General features: G+C 34.9%; 1 protein-coding gene and 1 non-coding gene across 9 annotated transcripts in view; both read right to left on the reverse strand.

The window, feature by feature from the left end:
* The window catches only part of DNM3 (dynamin 3), a 575,478-nt gene that overhangs the window by 37,110 nt on the left and 516,832 nt on the right, over window positions 1-21,536 (reverse strand). For all 8 annotated transcript variants that reach the window (XM_054456210.2, XM_054456187.1, XM_063648645.1 and 5 more), the window contains one exon: window positions 1,909-2,073. In XM_054456210.2, coding sequence (XP_054312185.1) covers window positions 1,909-2,073 — 165 coding nt within the window. The remainder of the gene's footprint in view (window positions 1-1,908; window positions 2,074-21,536) is intronic.
* On the reverse strand, window positions 14,056-14,162 carry LOC129023063 (U6 spliceosomal RNA). The gene has a single exon (XR_008496655.1). It is a non-coding gene; the product is annotated as a U6 spliceosomal RNA (small nuclear RNA).

Consider the following 21,536-nt stretch of genomic DNA (forward strand, 5'->3'; position numbering starts at 1 on the left):
TTTCTTTCTGTGTGTGTGTGTGTGCACGCGTGCGCGCATGTGTGTGCATGTGTGTATGTTTTTCTTGAGAAGGTGAAAGTAGGATAGATTTGCAATAGGGTTTTTTTTTTCCTTTTAGCTAATTTGCCTCAAGTTACTCCTCACAGCTATAGGCAGGAAGTGCTATTTCCTGTGCTGATGATTTAATATAGTGCAGAGCAAAGCAGCGTTTGAACTGATGGCAGCACTAATGACTCTCGGTGAAACAGTGAAAAGATAAATGATCCTTAATCAGGAAAATGTTTAAATAAGCAAGTGCCTGGATATACCACAGCAAAACAACCTGAATTCATTTAAGTAAATGAAGAAGGTAATTTTAAAAATACACGACTATTTGTTTAGTACTTTATATTTTTCTAAATGGCTTATAGCCACTTTTATTATAATCTCTGATGGTTCTGTGAGGTACTTCACTGTAGTTTTAGAAGAGACTGACTTCAACTCAAAGGGGCGAAATGATTTGTCTTAGGTTACACAGAAAGCCATTGGTCAAAAGAATACAATTCATAGTTTCCACATTTCTAATTTATTGCTTACCTGTTGCTGATTCTTCAAAGCATCCAGCTAACCTTGTTTGAATACACACGTGTATGACAATAGTGTTAGTTAAAAATAAGATTGTTCACATGAGTGCTTGGGGTTGCTTACAGTCAAGGAATGCAGAGATCATGGACAATGAATGGACTGTCGTATTTAGAAATAAAATTTTGAAATTAACCATGAAATATAAACAAGGGCTATTTACAGTTCTTAAATAGGCAGCCATATTAATTTCTTACAATTATATTTTTCACAGTACTTTCATTTGTACCATCTTCTGGAACAAATCCCTAAGTCAGATACACTTACTACAATTAGTATTTTACATATGGAGGAAACAGACACATGAAAGAGACTCACCTTAGGTCAACAGAGTCTGTAGCAGAACCAGATTTAGAACCCAGATTTCTCCTAAATTCTACTTTGGGGCTCTTTTTACTACTTTGCCATCTAATTTTAATTTCTTACAAGCAATGCTCATAATTTATCATTGGATTAAATAAAACGATGTCCTTAGAAGATAACTAGGAATAAAATTATTGGTGTCTCACTTGTCAAGATTCAGAAAAGCCCCCTATAAAACACCTCATTATAACCTATCTTATCTAAAAGACTATTTCTCAAATAACTTGTGGTATTATTTGTACTGTAAAAAGTTAACTACCAAAAGAACTAAATCAAACATAATTTAAGTATCATACTCTGACTACTATAAATAACCTTGAAAAGGTTATTTAGACCCATTGATGGCTAGTCAAGCAGGATTTTCAGATTTGAGGTTATAGCATCCTTACCTTAGAAAAATAAAATTCACTGAGTTTTTAATCCAAGGGGATAAAGCAAGAAGCCCTTTCTCAGGTTAAAATAGCATTCCATAGATTTTAGAAGCTGAAAATAATCATATGAACATATTTTATATATGTGTGTGCACATGCATGCATACGCATGGGCATAGGAACAAATATATCCTTTGCCTTTAGTCTCAAAGTCTAGGAGCCAGGGCATCTGGTTTCTTTGCTGGTTTTGCAATTAATTTACATGATGCCCAGGATTATGGTGTTTTTGTTTTGCTTTATTGTGAGCAAACTCACACTCTTCTAGAAGACAGCCAATGGGGAATACCTCAGTCCTATAGCTAGAAGTTTTAAGTTTTCTTCCCTAAGTTCTCTTTCATTGGTCAGTCATATATCACGTCTAATGGAAAATGATAAACCTGGGTAATATTATTTGAACTATCCAGAAAATACACAAAGAAGCTGAAGATAATATGTGCAACTTCCACACTCAGATGGGTTAGAAGTTAAATGGAGGTAGTTTATAATCACTTACGTTATTGATCATAAGGTGCATTATTGTTTTTGGAATTAGATCTCGGATACATTTGTTGATAATGGACATGTAGGAGTCTACGAGGTTGCGAATGGTCTCCACTTGCCTCTCCAATTGTGGGTCCATGGAAAAGTTTTCTGCTTGGCCATTCTCATCATTTTCAGCCTAAAAAAAAAGAAACAAACCATGGATTATCTCATATTCACTCAGAAGAAAATAAAATGTCAGACGTTATCAGATTATCAACTTCTGATTAGCATAGTTGGAGTTTCTATCAGTGGATGGTAACATTTTTATCTTATCATGCATCCACTGGTTCTGAAAGGAGATGGGGGAACCTGCAGTCATTACTCAATTTTTAGCCTGCCACATTCTAGGGAAAGCAAGTAAGTATTCTAATTCTGAATGAATGTTGAGATGAATAACCAAATAAACAGTGTACCTAACAACATACCTCCAGAGAACAATCTAATCTTAAGCCATTTGCAAGCTGGCCGAAGAACTGAATCCAAACATATGATGCAAATGTAAACCTCTGAGAGGAGTCCCCAGGGATTCCATAGATTAGAAATAACCTTGGTATTGTTCTGGCACTTCTAGGTCTGCTCTGGGATGGATCAGCATTTGGATCCTCCCACATTCAAAGCTAAATTTTGTAGGGCTGGCCTGAAGCCAAAATAAGAGATATAGAAGATAATTTATTCTTCCATGCACTTGCTGGAATTTGTTACGTAAATTCATGCTTCTGTCATCACTACTAAAGACTGGCTCCATTGTGAAAAACTTACAATTATAACTTCCAACTTGTTATTCTTTGAATAAAACAGAACACATCTATACACAAAGAATTTATTTGTGCAACATGAGAAAAGCATCTGTTTCCTATACTATGAGACTTGAGTTAATTAATGTTGGCTTATCCACCAGAGGCTGAGCTGGAATGGCATCTTCATCATTAAGGGCTGACCTATTGGCTTGGCATTGAAATCAATTTAGAACAAATGGTCTCCATTTCAAGTCAGCTTGAACCATCTAAGCCCCAGAACATGACACAGGTATTATTGTTAGTGGTCTGGCTACTTTCTAGCTTTGGAAAGATTTAATTATGAATGTAAAATGGGGAAATAATTTATTGCTTCCATGTAGACATGAAGTGCTTTTCTTTGGAAATGTACATACTTTGATCTGCCAGGTTTTCAATCATCCAATCAGTTCTAGGCATAGCACTGTGCTAAATAGCTTTACTGGATATTGACTGACAAGCCTTTCCTTTGAATCAATATGCTTGTGTGAAAAGCATACTGATGGGCCACAAAATCAACAATAATGATAGAATTAGTTCTAATCATTTATATAGGCTTCTCTCACTCAGAAATATCTATTGTTCTAAAAAACACATTAAAATAATGCATGCTCAACTCATTTCCCAGTCCTGAGAGCATGACCTCATGATTTGGGACAACAGTATGAGAACATTTCTGAGGCTCCAGTGCATTTTAGGGCCTCTAGGAAAGCCTACTTGTAAGAGAAAGCACAGACCAGAGAAATTCCAAGTCGAGGAGTCAGGAGCTACTACAACTTGATGATAATCAGGATGATAAAGTGATTATGAAAAAATACATATATATATATCAATGAGAACAGATGATGACCTACAGCTTTCTGAAGAAAACATCTATATAAAGAAATATAAGCCTCCATTAGGAATACAACACAATTCCATTTGTCTCTCTGATCTAAAACATTCTTGGATTTTAGATTTTGCCATTGTGTTTAGCAGTAACAGGTAATGGCATTTCAGCATAAACCTACTACCACTTCCCAGGAACATTTATTGAGCAAATATTGTATTCCAGGTACTTTGCTATGTACTTTATATAGATCTGTAGCACAACCTTAGGACAGGGGTATCATCGTTATTGTCAACCCATATAAGAATATATTCAAGCTCTGAGAACTGAAATTTGTTCAATAAATGTTAGATAAATATTATTTTAAGTCAATTTTTTTCCTTAGGTATTAAGAAACCAGAACATAAAGAGAGTTTCTAGAAAAATTCCTTAAAGTGCTGATAGTTATAAAAAATAAATAATTGAGCTAAAGGAGAAAAGCAGAATAAATAACATGTTAAATTCACCTCTAGGAATATGAAACACCAGGAAAATTATATTAGCATCCACATTTTCATATAGAAACACTAAATTTCCCCATTTTACAGCTTTCTTAACATGTAGCCATGCTTCACTGTTTTGCATATCAAAATAAGCAAGAGACACTGACTTTCACTTTTTGAAACCAGATGCAATCAGAAAACAAAGTGTCAGAGTGAATAGAGAACTCTGGTTTAATTCTTAGCATTAAAAAAAATTTAGAGGCTTTAGTAAATAATCAGTAAAACAATTTGAAATTCTTCTTAGCTTTTGGAAATACTTGCAGACATGTAGTGACATGCAAATCTTAACTATTCTGATAATACAGTGGACATGATGAGGAGTCACAGAGTTCAGTATGCAAATTTGATTTATTTCCTCATTTTAGAAAAAAAGAAGCAGAAGCAGTAAACTGCCCCTTCTACTAGTGTCTAAGATGAATGGGAAAAATGCATATAATTGGAATTTTTCTTTTACGTGAGTAATTGCAGAGAGCAACACTTCCTTTTCTCTAACCCCAGTTCTAACCAAATTCTCCATTGTGCTCTTTTCTGTATGTATATTGTGTATGACTATATTTTTTCTTTGTTTAAATTATAGGATTGCAATAAGGTTCTTTGCAGTTGAAGCACTCAAATGACAGCTGTTTATCATTATCCTCATCAAGGGAATGTAAAATAAAAATAGTAATTTGTCTCTGATCTTTGAGGCAAAAAAGAATGGTCTGCAAACATTTAACCTTTTATGTGCAGGTTCAATGATGCTGTTTACAAAATGTGAATAATATTGTAGAAACCAGCTTGTTTCTAAAAAATACAATAGACAGGCCTTCCTATTGCAGTTTTTAAAAATAGCTATTGAGAAATCTAATTCAATTTAATCAATAAAAACACCAGCATTGTAAATGTGAAGTCATTTATAAAAATTACCATAACTTTCTTTCTCCGAAATTATTTGCATGGTATTTAAGAAACAGGCTGTTAAAGTTTTAAGTTATTTAAAACATATTTTTATCACTACTATTATTATTATTTTTTTTAGAGACAGAGTCTTGCCCTGTCATCCAGGCTGAAGTGCAGTGGTGTGATCATAGCTCACTGCAGTCTCGAACCCCTGAACTCAAGGGATCCTCCCATATAGCTGTAACTACATGCCACGCCCAGCTAATTTTGCCTTTTTTTTTTTTTAGAGATGGGGTTTTGTTATGTTTCCCAGGCTCATCTCAAATTCCTGGCTTTAAGTGATGGTCCCGCCTCAGCCTCCCAAGTAGCTGAAAATTTTAATTTAAAAGCTTTATTTTAAGGGTTTACTACTTTAACAGGTGAGGGAATGAAAGTGTTGAATCAGAAATAATTCTCACCGTACCTTGGGGCGTCTATTATAGAAGCACTGGGCTTGACTGGAATGTCTTTCAGGTGTTTTTGTTTTTGTCTTTTCCCTTTCCTTAAATCTCTTATTTAATCGTGTCATAGACTTATTTGAAGACTTTTTCTTAGTAAATCAGGTCATCACGATGAAAACACTGTTACCATGGTAACGTACCTGTGAATTTTTCCAGCCCTACATTATCAAGAATGGTTTCACTGAAAACCTCTCTCCACTGCCAATCACTCACTTCTAATTTGATGAGGCTGGAAGGGTATGGTTAAGATAGTGTTGATGCTCACCCCACCACCAAAAGTGATCTACAAATACTGTAAGACAAAACATGTATTTCCAAAAGCTACCAGGATGACCAAATATAGTCCTATGAGAAATGCCTTATAGACATAAAACAATTGTGCTATTGATCATGATGAAGGCTGTTTTTGACTCAGAGCGATTCCTCTGCTGCTGTTAATTCTGTAACACCATCATCATAATGTTTACGTACTCAAATAATGAAATACTACAATCACAAGAAAAACCCCTGTGGTTTCATTTATAAGAAGATAACACCTAAAGATTAGGGGGAAAATGACACAAGAGTAATTTATATTTTAGGAATTCTACTTCCATCACCTAAAAACTTGTAACTGTAAAGAAATTTTAAATTATTTTATCCTTTATACTATTTGTTTAACAGGCACTTTTAAAGCTCATTCAGTTTAGAATCAGGGTATTAAGGGATTATAAGGTCTATGCAATAAAGAACTAGGTCTGTTTACAAAGATTGAAAGATGGACAAAGGTATGAAACAAAAATCACAGATATTGTAAAGCAAAATCTGTCAATTGTTTTGTTCTTCAAAATCATTTACATGGATGAGTATAGATGCACTATATCAAAGTTAATAAAGTCCTAGAGAAAGCCGGGGCAATAAAATTCAAATAATATGAAAGCAGCATGGGCGGTCATAATAAACTACATAGCAAAATAATAGCATAGATATGCAGTTGATCTTATTTACCTTTTCTTTACATAATGAGGAAGAAAATCTTTCAAAGTTCAATGTAAATACAATTATACTTGCTTTACATGTAAAAACTTCTTAGTAAAAAACAAAATAATGCAAAGCATTAAAGCAACCAAAAAAACCACACACAACTGTAAAATTCTGTGAGTAGAATCATTTCTTTCTGGAGTACAGAAGAAAAACGAAGCCGTTAAGAGAGCAGCTATAATCAGGCGTTTTAAGCTTCCCTGAGGTTCACTGAATACTGTAGTTGATAAAGCTGTCACCTACATCCAACTACAGAACTCCCGAAAGGCCTGAAGATAACTTTTTCAACTATTCCTACACATGAATTACTGAGTGCACCTTCTCAGACATTCCCAGGGCCCAAGAGCCTTAGTAGATGATCAAGATTAAAAAAAGACCTGAAGCCTGTTTTAGGAAATTTAAGTTAATTTTTGTTGAAAGGAAAGATGAAAACAAAATCAGAAGAAATTTGCTAGGTTGGGCTGTTGCAAATTTCTTGTTTCCAATATTCAAAGATAGAACATATGTGATAATAGCACCAGACCACAGCTGAGTCATCATACAGACATGTCCCAAAGTTGGGGAGCTACTTCCAAAGTTGCCAAAACAGGAACTTCTTCTGTCACTGTAAATGCTCATACCCAATTAAGAAATAAATTAAAATTTAAAGGAGCTTATCTCAATTTAGGCAAACCTTTAGTTTACAGAAAAATAACTTTGTGAAGATGATAAAAATATACTGAGAGTTCTACAACTACTGATATTCAGAAGAAGATTGCTTAGACAAAGATCTATATTCTTGGAGTAATAATCTTTGGGTCTGGAGTTTTTTTCTTTTGTTACTTATCTCTCTCATTCTTCTGAAATTGAATGTGTGTGTATGTTGCCTGTTTGACAATCTGGAGGATGTAAAGTACAAAAACACAAAACTATCTTTGCTTTACCCTAATTCTGATATTTGCCTTGGCTATCAGATTTGTCTACATTTTATAAAGTGGCAAAAACAAAGAGAGTCAAGATTGCTTAAAGATCAACAACTATGGCTGCATTTATAATAAAAATTAAAACTATTCTAAGGCAAATTTTATAGAAGGATGCAATTATTATTTGAAACAATTCTGTATTATTTTAAATTTTGTAGTGTATCAGATTGTCCTGAGTGCTTTATTAATAAGATTTGTAAGTATTACGTGAGGTGTAAGAGATAAAGCTTTTAAAAAAGCTTTTTTCCTTAGACTATTTTTAAAGTAGTTTAGGAGAAGAAATCAGATTGCAACTACTAGTAAACATTAATGAGTTTATAAGTCTAAATAACTTTTATGACTGGGATCAAGATGTTTCTTTACAAAGCAATAAGGTGACAGGAGACTAAAGATGTGAATTTTGCTAAGAAAGCATTATTACTGCATGTATTTACATTTTCCCTCAAATTTCTCTTTTTTTAAACCATGGCTTCAAAATTTCTACAAATACTATTGTTAGTGAGTACTATGTTTTTTCCTCTGCCAATTGTTTGTCTATTTAATCCATATAAACACTTTTAGAATAGATATAATGCTTTCTGAATTAAAGTTGTTTTAGTTAAATGAAATATTTGATAAAATGGCTTTTCTTAAAAATTCTCATCACAGGGCGTGGTGGCTTATGCCTGTAATCCTAACACTTTGGGAAGCCAAGGTGGGTAGATCACTTCAGCTCATGAATTTGAGACCAGCCTGGACAACATGATGAAACCTGGTCTCTACAAAACGTTTAAAAATTAGCCAGGCATACTGGTGCATGCCTGTAGTTCCAGATACTCAGGAGGCAGAGGTAGGAGGATCACTTGAGCCTGGGAGGCAGAAGTTGCAGTGAGCCGAGATCACACCACTGCACTTCAGCCTGGGTGACAAAGCAAGACTGTTTCCAAAAAAAAAAAAAAAAAGAAAAAAAGAAAAAAAATTAATTACAAGATTTCATACTACATTGGGGCCCAAATGAATCAAAAGTGATATGGTAACATTATCTATCTAATTCAATATAATTTCTAGCAATATTCTTTAATCACTTATAAACTACCTGGCAATAAACATAAAATAGAAAGGGCATGATACATAGTTTTAGAGGGTTCATAAATGAATGCATATGGCTTAAGGTAGCATATAAGATAGCGTCACATAACATCAAGGTGGTATGTTTAAGATAAAAGATGAATTAAAAATAAATGAAATAATTCTGGATGGTAAATCTTGCTGTTTTAATAGAATTCTTGTCAAATTTAATTATATTTTTCATATTATTGTGAATACCATATTCTACCATCTGTAGGAGAATTACCAAATCACAGAAGCCATAAGAAAAACTGGATCATACACCTATTTGCAGCATTCATCAAATACAAGTTTTAAAAATATCCACCTGACTTAGAGAGAATACCCCCAAATGCTCAATCCACTTTGGTTTGAGGGAAATGTGGAATAGTGATTAACAGTATGAACTATGGAATTAGATGACCTGTATTATATCTTGGCTCTGTCACTAATTAGCTTTGTGACTTTAGTGAGGTTAGTTAAGAAATTACTCAACCTCTCTAAGCCTTAACTTCTGTGCTTATAAATGGAGGTAATATATGCACATTACACATTTTACAGGACAGGGCAGGTGTGATATCACCAAATGAGAATAATGCAGAAAAGGCACTTAGCACAGTGTCAGACATATAGTAATGCTCAAAAAAATGAACCATTTTTATTATTTGAGATAAATGATGTAAATGACATAAGCGACATCTGAGTTTACAAAATTTATATATATGAGCTTGAATTAAAAAAAAGAATTCAGAAGGTTCCTTGCAGACAGACTCTCCTTCTTTAGGCGTGTTTTCTAAATCAGAGAAATAAATCAGGCTACAATCTTACTAATGAACATTTGTGGGTTTATTACACCAAATATGTCAGATCCTTTGCTACCTATCTGAATATGAGAACACTGACAATCTTCAGAAGCCCTTTCAGTTGTCAGCCCTGACATTTTGCAACTGGGAGAAAAGGAAAGTGTATTTAAGTCAAAGCTACTCCAAAATAGGAGGTATTTAAGGAGCGCCAATTCACTGCAAGAATTCAAGAGAATTCTGCTAGACATGCTAGAAAAAGAATAGAGCATTAATGAATGAGAAAGTGGGCTGAAAGTGATGGCTTTTGAGAATTATTCCAAAGACTTTGTGATTCAGTAGTGTGTCAAACCCACAGATACAAACACTTCTATCTGTTCAGAAATTACCAGGCTGTAAAGAAAGATATATAGATTTGCTGGTCAAAAGAGAAAAATAATAGCTTTATCTGAAATGTTCCTAGGAAGGCAAAGAAAATAATTAACAGTCATCAGTTTTCAAATGCCTTCACATATACCATCTCAGTAGATCCTCACAACAATCTTGTGAGACAGAACTACAGGGAGAAATAAATGATATGGTATGGAGTTAGATCGTTGCTCCTACCACTTACTAACTCTGGAGTCTTGGGCAGTTTAATTAATCTCTGTGTGCTTCAGTTTTCTCTCAAATAGAGTAATACTACTACCTAAAATCTTCAAAGGGTTGTTGTATGGATTAAATAAATTAGTAGTGTAGAAATTCAGAAAAGTACCTGGCACAAAATAATCACTCAACAAATGTCGGCTGTTATCCTCTCTTTTGTAGAAAGAAGAAATTAAAGAAAGGGTAAGGGCTATGCCTGAGATCATAAAGATAGTAAGATCGAAATAGAACTCTGGTCTAATTTTCTTTGTGCACATTTCATCTTCTTTATATACCATCTTACTGCTTTTGCTTATTAGCAATACCAAAATAAAACTTAGTACTAAAAGGGAAATATAGTAGAAAATGCAAATTATTTAACATGAGAACTTTTTCTTATTCTTTCAACAGGTGATGATACAGTGTTTTGGTGTCCCAAAGAAATAAAATCCAGCACTGTTCAATTGAAATATAATGCAAGCCACATTTCTAGTAGCCAAATGCAAGCCACATTTCTAGTAGCCATATTTTAAAAAGTAACAATAAAGTGTTGAAATTTACCTCAATACTGCCTTTTTTAACCAAATAGGTCCAAAATATTATTATTTTGACAGGCATTATGAGTTGTGTCCCCCACAAAATTCATGTTGAAGCCCTAACCAGCAGTACCACAGAATGTGACGATATTGAGAGATGGGGTTTTAAAAGAAGTAATTAAATTAAAATGGTTTCATTAGGGTGGGCTAATCCAATATAACTGATGTTCTTATAACAAGAGGCAATATGGACATGGGCACACACAGAGGGAAGATCATGTGATGACATGAGCCGAGAAGAGAGGCCTCAGAAGAAACCAACCTGACAATACCTGGATCTCAGACTTCTACCTTCTAGAATTGTGAAAAATACATTTATCTTGCTTAACCCACCTAGTCTATGATAATTTCTTATGGCTTCTCTAGCAAACTAATACAATACATAATCAATTAATCAAAATAAAATGTATTAATAAGATATTTTGCATTCTTTTCTTGTAGAAAGTATTGGAAATCTAATGTATATGTTACACTTACAAGCACATCATAACTGGAACTAGCCACATTTCTTTCTCTTGCCAAATAGTACTGGCTAGAACTTCCAGTACTATGTTAAATAAGAGTGGAGAAAGTGGACATCGTCTTGTTCTAGTTCTTAGAGAAGAAGCTTCCAGATTTTCTTTGTTTAGTATGATGTTAGCTGTGGTTTTGTCATATAAGCCCTTTATTGTGTTGAGTTAAATTCCTTCTAATTTGTTGAGAGTTTTTATCATGAAGTGATGTTGAGTTTTGTAACAAATTTTTTCTGTATCTATTGAAATGATTATATTGTTTCTGTCCGTCATTCTGTTGATGTGATATACCGCATTTATTGATTTGTATATGTTGAACCATCCTTGCATCCTTGAGATAAATCCCACTTGATTATGGTGTATAATCTTTTTGATATGCTGTAGTATTCAGTTTGCTAGTATTTTGTCAAGAGTTTTTGCATCTATGTTCATCAGGGATATTGGCCTGTAGTTTTCTCTTTTTTCTTGCATCCTTCTCTGGTTTTGGTATTACCATAATGCTGGCCTCATGGAATGAGTTTGAAAAAATTCCCTTCCATTTTCTGAAATAGTTTGAGAAGAATTGGTGTTAATTATTCTTTTAAGGTTTGGTAGAATTCAGCAGCAAAGCCATTTGGTCCTGGGCTTTTCTTTGTTGGGAGACTTTAATTACTGACTCAGTTTCATTACTGAATTGTTGTTCTGTTCAAGTTTTCCATTTCTTCCTGGTTCAATCTTGGTAGCTTGTATGTGCCCAGGAATGTATCCATTTCTTCTAGGTTTTCCATTTTTTTGGTATATAATTCTTCATAATAGTCTCCAATAATCCTTTGTATTTCTGAAGTATCAGTTGTAATATTTCTTTATTGTAGTATCAGTTGTAATGTTTCATTTTTTCATTATGGATTTTATTTATTCAGGTCTTTTTTTCTTAGTTTAGCTAATGGTTTGTCAGTTCTGTTTATCTTTTCAAAAAACCAACTTTTTGTTTCCTTGATCTTTTGTATTGTTGTTTTAATCTCTATTTCTGCGCTGATCTTTATTATTTCTTTCCTTCTTCTAATTTTGGGTTTGGCTTATTCTTGCTTTTCTAGTTCCCTGAAGTGCATCAAGTTGTTTATTTGAAATCTTTCTACTTTTCCGACGTAGGTGTTTATTGCTATAAACTTTCTTCTTACACTGCTTTTGCTGTATTGCATAGGATTTGATATGTTATGTTTATATTTTCATTTGTTTCAAGAAATTTTTTAATGTACTTCTTAATTTCTTAATTTACCTTTTGGTTGTTTTGGAGCATGTTGTTTAATTTACATGTAACTGTTCAGTTTCCAAAGTTCCACTGGATTTTGATTTCTAGTTTTATTCCATTACGATAAGAAAATATATTTCATATGATTTTGATTTTTAAAAATTTGTTGAGACTTGTTTTGTGGCCTAACATGTGATCTATCCAGGGGGATGTTCCATGTGCTAATGAGAAGAACACATATTCTGTAGCTATTGCATAGAATGTTCTGTAAACGTCTGTTAGGTCCATTTGATTTGTAGTACAGTTTAATCCAATGTATCTTTGTTGATTTTATGCCTAGGTGATCTATGCAATGCTGAGAGTGGGGTATTGTAGGATGCAAATATGTCCCTCTTCACATGGCAGCAGCAAGAAGAATGAGAGCCAAGCAAAGGGGGAAGCCCCTTATAAAACCATCAGCTCTTGTAAGAATTTACTCACTCTCATGAGAATAGCATGGGGGAAACCACCCCATGATTCAATTACCTTCTACCAGGTCCCTCCCAAGACATGTGGGAATTATAAGAACTATAATTCAAGATGAGATTTGGGTGGGGACACAGCCAAACCATAGCAGTACTCCTGCTCATTTTGGGTTTCTGTTTGTATGGAATATATATTTTCATTCCTTCACTTTCAGTCTATGTGTATCTTCATAAGTAAAGTGAGTTTATTGTAGGCAGCATATAGCTGGGTCTTGATTTTTAACCATTTAGCCAATTTATATCTTTTAATTTGGGAATTTAATCTACTCATATTCAAGGTTATTATTGTTAGGAGAGGACTTAATCTTGTCATCTTTTTTGTTTTCTCATTGTTTTGTATATCCTTTGTTTCTGTTTTTCCTCTCTCATTATTTATCTTTGCAGTTTGGTGGTGTTCTGACATGACAAGATTAAATTCCTTTCCCTTAATCATTTGTGTATCTGCTCTATGAGTGAGTTTCATACTTTTGCATGTTTTTAGGATGGTAGAATTATCATCCTTTTCCTTCCATGTGTAGAACTTCTTTAATAATTTTTTGTAATGCTGGTCTAGTGGTGATAAATTTCCTCAGTTTTTGTTTGTCTGGGAAAGACATTATTTCCCCTTCATTTCTGAAGTATAGATTTTGTGGGTATAGTATTCTTGGCTAACATCTTTTTTTTTTTTCTTTCAGTGCTTTGAATTTATCATCCTATTCTTTCCTAGCCTATAAGGTGTCTGCTGAGAAATCTAATGTTAGCTTAATGGGGATTCCCTTATCTGTGACTTACACTTTTCTCTTGCTATTGTTGGAATTCTTTGTCTTTGACTTTTGTCACTTTGACTATAATGTGATTCGGAGAGGACTTTTTGAACTTAATATGTTTGGGGTTTTGAGTTTCCTGGATCTAGATATTCTATATTTCTATCAAGACATGCAAAGTTTTCAGCTATTATTTCATTAAATAAGTTTTCTATGCCTTTCCTGAAATTCTCATACTGTGAATATTTGCTCACTTAGTGGTGTCCCAATAGGTCCTGTAGGCATTCTTAATTCTTTTTTATTTTATTTTTCTTTTTTTCTGACTGGGTTATTTCACAATATTCACCTTCAAGTTTAAAAATTCTTTCTTTTGGTTGATCTGGTCTATTGTTGAATCTCTCAATTGTATTTTTTATTTCAATCATTGAATTCATCAGCACCAAGGTTTCTGTTTAGTTCTTTTTTATAATATGTATCTCTTTATTAAATTTCTCATTCAGAAAAATACAAAATGCTTCCTGAATTTGCATGTCATTCTTGTGCAGGGGCTGTGTTAATCTTTTCTATATCTTTCCAATTTTAGTATAGGTGCTACTAAAGTGAGCACCCATGAATGATTTTCTAACTTGTAGGTTTTCCAGACATTCAGCTAGCTTCTGATATTAACTTACTGGCCATTTGATTGCTCATGAATATTCTAATCACAGAGACAAGACTCTTCTTCCTGAAATCAGATAAATTTGCTAATCATCAACATTTCACTGAAAAGTTTTTTGGAGGGCTAATACTAAATTTATGAATTAAATTGATATTGGGGAAAGCCTCTGGAGTTTTCTTTGTATTTGGTTGGTTTTGTTTTGTTTTTCAAAAGCAAGGAATACTTTAGCATGTTTATTTATTCATTTTTTACTTTTTTTAGAAACAGGGCCTCGCTCTGTTGCCCAGGGTGCAGTCACGTAGTGTGATCACAGCTCACTTGAACTTCTGGGATCAACTAATCCTCCTACCTCAACTTCCCAAGTAGCAGGGTTACAGGTGAATGCCACCATGCCCAGCTAATTAAAAAAATGTTTTTAGAGACAGGGTCTTGCGATGTTGCCCAGGCTGGTCTCAAACTCCTGTCCTCAAGCAATCCTCCTGCTTACGCCTCTGAACTAGCTGAGATTACAGGTATTAGCCGCTTTATCTGGCACTAGCATGTCTGAATGTATATCTATTGAAGGTTGATGTTACCTGGAATATAATCCAGTTTTTAAAGCCATTACTCTTAAGACAAATCCTGTACCTTTAAAGATTATGACTTCTCATGTACAGTGTTTGGTTATTTTTGACTCTTCTCTATGTGCTCATCTACAGGATGTGCAACTCACAGATTTGCTTGCTATGTAGTCTCTAGGTATAAACAGGCAAAACACAGAACAGGCTTTATATAACTGTCTAAAGTATTGTTTTCTCACCTTGGGGTTTATGGATATATTTCTGGGGATAAGAAATTTTTAAATGACAATTTAAACATTTTTTGCCTCATTTTATTATAATCTTTAAAAATGCAACGACATCAATGTCTACATTATTTTCATTTCATGCATGAATATTTCAGTTGGTATTTCTAGAAGATAAAAATTCCTTTTCAAAAATCATAACCACAGTGCCATTATCACATCAAAAATATTTAACAAGAATTTCTTAACATCAATGACTACTTTAAAAATATTTTAATTTGAGAAATTTTAAATATATGTAAAAGTAGATAGAATAGAAAGAACAGTACAAATTAATCTCTCGTTACTCAACTTCAACAATTCACCACATGGCCTAGCTTGTTCCGTCTATACTTCTCAACTATTTTGAGGCAAACTCAGACATCACATAACTTTATCTGTAAATATTTCAATGTATAATCCTAAAAGATAAGAACCCTTAGAAAACATAAACACAATACTATTTTTATTATCTAAAACATTAATAATTTTTAACATTATTATATATTTAGTGTTCATATTACACTTCCCCAATTGTCTTTAAAGAATGTTTTTAAGGTTATGTGTTTGAGTTTGAATTGAAATAAGTCCATATACTGTGTGTATTAGTTCATTCTTGTGTTGTTATAAAGAAATATCTGAGACTCTGTAATTTATAAAGAAAAGAGGTTTAATTGGCTCAGCACTCTGCAGGCTGTACAGAAAGCATGATACTAGCATCTGCCTGGCTTCTGGGGAGGCTTCAAGAAACTTACAATCATGGTGGAAGGTGAAAGGGGAACAAGCACTTCACATGGCCAGAGCAGGAGCAAGAGAGGGAGCAGGAAGGTGCCACATACTTTTAAATGACCAGATTTTATGAGAACTCACTCACTGTCACTAGGACAGTACCAAGGGGAGATGATGCTGAAACATTCATGAGAAATCCATCCCTGTGATCCAGTTACCACCCACCAGGCCCCACCTCCTACGCTGGGGATTACAATTGCCATGAGATTTAGTGGGGATACAGATCCAAACCATGTCACTGTGATTGGTAGATATTTCTCTTATGTCTATTTTAATCTTCAGACTTCTCCATCTCTCTATTTCTTGCTCTTGCAATTTGTTGTTATTAAAAATTTTTTTTGTCCTATAGATTCTGTCTAATCCCCCAGTGTGGATTTGGCTGATTGCATCCCCTGAATATCATTTAATGTGCTCTTCCACTCCTTGTATTTCCTATAATTTGGTATTTAGATCTAGAGGCTAAATAATTACTCCTTAACTGCCTCTTTTTGAGTTAGAAAAAGGCATCTACTTCAAAACTGACATGCAGACTAGATACTAATGTTATATAGCAGAAAATGACCCCCTTATATACAGCCTTTCAAGAGAGAAGAGTTTTCTAGAGGTTTCAGGAACCAGGGAAGGCTACGGAAAGAAAGTGAGTGAGACTTGGCCTGGTTGTACTGGGGCATGCAGACCTTTAGAAGGCATCTAGGTGAGGGAAACAAAGGGAATGGAGGTGGAAATTAGTTTGATGTGTTAGGGAAAATACTGGGGAGGACATGGTAACAAATATGTTGAGAAGAAGAGTATATGGCTGAATTGCAAAATGAGTGGTCAGATTGTGGAGAACTTGGGTTAGGCTAAGGAGATGAGATGAAATGTGGTGGGCTTGAAAGGTCACCAGAAAGGATGTGCTCGAGCAGTGTTTTAGGAAGATTAGTATGGCAACTGCAGGCTGAATTTATTTAAGGAGAGTGAGGCTGGAAGCAGGAAGATCAATTATTGTCTTTAGTAAGAAACTATGTGTGAAGTCTGGATCAAGTGGGTTGCTATAAAAATGGAGAGGTAACCAGTAGATCATAAAGGCATTCTCAAGAATAAATTATTGGAAAATTGTGACAGATTGGATACAAAATCTATTAAGAGTAAAATAATATGCTCAGATGTCCAGTATTGAAGACTGATATGGTGACTTCATAGATTGGGGCAAATAAACTGAGGCAGAGAAATTGGTTTTTATGGAAAAAATGAGTTTATTTTTTAGTAAATTTTGTAGATGCAAAGGACATATCTGGTGGCAACTGGAATCACAGAATGAGCATTCAGAAGCCACAACAGAAAATGTAGATTTAGAAATCTTTCATACAGAATTGGAAGCTGGAGCCATAAGAACAGAAAACATTCTTAAAAGCAATGAGCGTACAGAAAAAAACAAATTTGTCTTTGTGTTTAGCAAAGTGCCTGGCCTAGTGTGAGTACTCAGTAAATGCTTTCAGAATGAAACAATAAATAATGGAATGAAACAAGAAAGAGAGGGAGGAAAGTATTTGGGGATGGATATTCACAGTTAAGGAGGTGGAAGATGTGCCAGCAAAGGAGACCATAAGGAGTTAAAAAAAGGTGAGGAGGGTTCAAAGATCATGCATCATCCCAGGCTACTTTAGCTAAAACAAGCTTTCAAGAAAAAGGCAGTCATTAACAGTGCCAGATATTGCTAAGAGGCTAAATAGAATGAGGGCTAGCAATGGTTTGTCTGAATGATGTAAGAATCTTTAACAGAGCTTTTCTGTGGGGACGGGGGTTTGTGGATAGGATTAAAGGGGGGCCAGAAGCTGGATTAGGAGGGTGAGGTGGACAATGTGGAAAGGGGGCTGAAACAAAGTATAAGTCATACTGTGAAAGTTTGGCAGAAAAATGAAGGGAATGGCACGGTGTTTATCAAGATATCAGGGTTGGGTCAAAGATGTTTCTTTTAGGCCAGGGAAGACACGTGTATATATGAAGTTTAAAAAGAAGCCAGAAGGCAAAAGACTAAAGACACTAGAAATAACAACAAACAAATGAGATTCAGTATGCTGTAAAGGAGAAATATTCAGAAAGATTCACCTTCCATGCCATATTCCAGTTATACCAGACCTTTTGCTATTCCCAAATCAAACCATGCACATCACGACTTGATGCCTTTAGCCATGTTGCCCCTTTGAATCTGGATGCCCTTTTGCCTGATATTTGATTGCTAAAATCTTTTCATTATTCAAGATCTGGCCCAAATGATCCCTCTTTCCTAGACACTCATAGCTTATTAAATATTTCGTATCGTTAAGGCTTTATATTCTTTTTGTGTATTATTGTTAATTGCTTTCTAATAGGTCTTCTCCCCTGTATTTTAATGTATTACACACAGTTGGTACTCAATTATATTTAATAAATGAAAGTGGAATTTTTCTTTTTAACAATTTAAAGGAAGAATAAGAAGAGAATGGTGGAAGAATGCTCAGCTGAGGTAAAGATAAAGGTATTGGGCAGCTTCTTCTGGTTGGCTTCTGTATTCTCTTAAGAGGTGACATTCTTGCCTACAGGAAAAGTGAGGGACAGATGTGATGGAAGATCATTTTTGGAGCAGGTGATTGGCTAGTCAACAAAGAGGTGAGTGAAAGGAGGGCAGGGTCTTATAAGTGTTGGGTATTTGCAATGGTCCAGATTTTGCAGCAAGTTTTCTTTTACTAAGTGTTCATGGTTGGAAGGACAGAAAAAGCATAAAGACCTGGCATTGATGACTTGTGTAGAGAGCTTCACCATAATCACTAATAAACATTTAACAGAGCGAAGTGGCTATTGCAGAATGATGTCACAGACAACACTGAGATGCCAAGCAGGGAGCTCAGGCTAAGGAGAGAACCTAACACTACTTGTCGGGTCAAGACTCTCAACTTGGCTGCTGAGAGAATTACTTGGGATGGGTTTTAAAGACTATTGATACGTGGGCTCCACCCTCAAATATTATGATTTAATTGATCTGGGGTGAAGCCAGGAGCGTTTGCATTTTTTAAGTGCTCCAGTTTGAAAACCCTGCAGTAAAGAGATATAGGTCTGGGAAAAGCAGGGGAGTTAAGTGATTGAAGGTTCTACTGAGGATAGTGTACAGGATGAAATAAAAATGCTATTTATGGTCTCAGGCCTGAAAATTCCCAGGAAAAAGAAGTGTCTGACTTAGCGTAAAATAAAGTATCTATGTTTTAATATTCAAATGTGATCTCAGCTAGTTTCTACTAGACAGACATCACCATTCCCTGACAGTCATAATTGGCACTAAGGTAGGCAAATGGTTGAAGGGGAAAGGAGAAGTTATGAAGTTTTCTTCTAGTCTCTACTTTAAAAAGAAAGTTGCCTCTCCCAGATAAGCCTTACTGGTTCTTTCTGAGACCCAGTGAAACTGAGAACAAGTGCAGAAGGGACACAGGATGCTCAGGAAATCCCATAGTGGGCCAGACCCAAGGTCAGCCACCCCAATAAGTCTCAAGAGGCATCCTGTGCGGGAGCTCAAAGTTGTTCTCTGACTTCTGTTGTAAAAGTCAGGTATAGCCCCAGTTTTCTTAGTAGCCATTGGTGGCTCTCATTCATAAATCTGGCTAAAAGATTTCTGAATTCATTTACATTTCCTGCCAGTCCCACCTTTTGGGACTAATGAGTTCCACAAGTTTATAACCTGCTATGTGCTACGTGAAGTAGATTTCCTTTCATTTGCCCTAAACTTACTGCACTCTGTTTTAAAGAGTGCCTTCCTTGTTCTAAGAAGAAAATGTAAACAGAATTATAAGATGAGGACAGATTGGCTAAAGTAAGCAGGGCAGAAAAAGAGCAAGGTGTTACAAGCAACCGCAGACTACCTTAAACCCATAGTGTAGTTTTAAAAGGCAAACATGGCTGGAATGCATGATCCAGAGGGGAGCTGGGTGTGCTACACAACAATAGCTCCATTGTTCTTAGTACTTGTTAGACCCTTGCAGGGGCTCTGCATTCTGCCTGAGGCTCTACTGCTCAAATGAAAGGGAGAGCTTGAATATTTAGCAGATATTAAGAAAACGGATTAAAATACTGGAAGTAAAACCTGGAGGAAAAAGTAAACAAATTTGGATGTCTCAGGGTATAGAAGAGAAAGTTATTCTATATAAAAATAGTAGGATCCTATGTATAAAGTGAAAAATAGTTGTTTTACATTTGAATTAAAGCACAAAGAGGAGTCAAAATGCATCAGATGATGATTTAGCTTTGCTATAAGAAGGAACTTCCTGATACCTATTATTATATGTAAGACCAAGTGGAGATAGAAAACTTTGCATTTTATTTTGTTTTGAATGTTCATAATTCCAAAATGATTTGGGGTTCATCTTGCCTTTGTACATCCCTCAGTGGATTATAAAGATAGCTAAATGAGTTATTTACCCAGAGGGATATGGTAATATTGAATTAGGCATCTTACAAAATAAATTTGTGATGAAAATACTAATATGTACACTTTTAAAAACTATAAGGAAACAATCAATTTTTAAAAAAAATCAATTTTAGTGTGCTAAAGTAGACTAAATAGTAGACTAAACTATCTGTTGCATTTTTTTTTCTTCCAAGGTCATAGTATACAGTTGATTATAGGAAAGTCTTGTGTTTTAATGGAAAATAGGGCAAAGGTTATGTGCAACAGGAATCCAGTCATGTGGAGCTTGCAGAACGCAGGTTAGGCTCATAAAACTGCTCATTAAAATGCTGTGTTCTGAAGCAAAAGCAAATAAATGAGCTCAGGGAAAAAAGCCGCAGAAAATTGTCTAGAAATATTTCCATGAAAGACTGTGAAAATAGTCCTTCCCAGTCATAAGAAACGTGCAGATATTGCTTATACAAATAGCCCACACTTAAAAGACTTTTAAATACCTTCCCTGAAATGCTGGTTTTGACCTTCTGCCAAGAGCTACTTAATGTTTTGTTTTTTTTTAATTTTTCTGAATAGACTGTATGATGAGTAAAAAATAAAAAGGCATATACACCAGAAGCTTTTAAAACAGCATGAGAAGAACAGTTTGGTTATTACCCCCCACTCCAAATTGTAGTTTAAACTTAGCAAGTGCACAAGTTCTACAATGGTTTTAAATGCCAATCTCAAATTAAAGAAATTAAGACAAAAAAACTTCAAGATTTATAGGGCTCCCTGATTCTCTACATTTTACTATCTTACAGTAGAGAAAACATAGATTGAGGAATCTAAAAAAAAAGTAATAGTTATGGCTTGCTGGCGAAATAATGAACAGCAAGAAGACTTCTAAGAAGACAGCCCCAAAGCAATTCAGACAGACCATGCTTACACAACGGCTGGCTCGTCTATGCGGCCTCAAGCCAAAAACAACAGCCAGCAGCTCCCATCACTTATAAAGGAAACTGCACTACTTGATGCCGATTAAGAGTGTGTGTGTGTGTGTGTGTGTGTGTGTGTTGTGGGAGTTGTTCAGATGCCCATCTGATTTTCAGTATAAATTCAGTGATGCCCCAGGCCCCGTCTGAGCCACCAGAGGGGCAACCAGGTGAAATCTCACCATGCCAAGTGATTAGCCAGAGTGAAGCCAGCTCACAGAAAACAGACTGCTCCAGAAAGAAGCACAAGTAATGAGTCATGTGGTCTGAAATCACACTGACTACTCTGTCTGTGGCTTTTTTTTCCTTGCACCATTTCCACAGTGTGT

This window comes from Pongo pygmaeus, chromosome 1, assembly GCF_028885625.2.
Source record: "Pongo pygmaeus isolate AG05252 chromosome 1, NHGRI_mPonPyg2-v2.0_pri, whole genome shotgun sequence".
Classification (NCBI taxonomy): domain Eukaryota; kingdom Metazoa; phylum Chordata; class Mammalia; order Primates; family Hominidae; genus Pongo; species Pongo pygmaeus.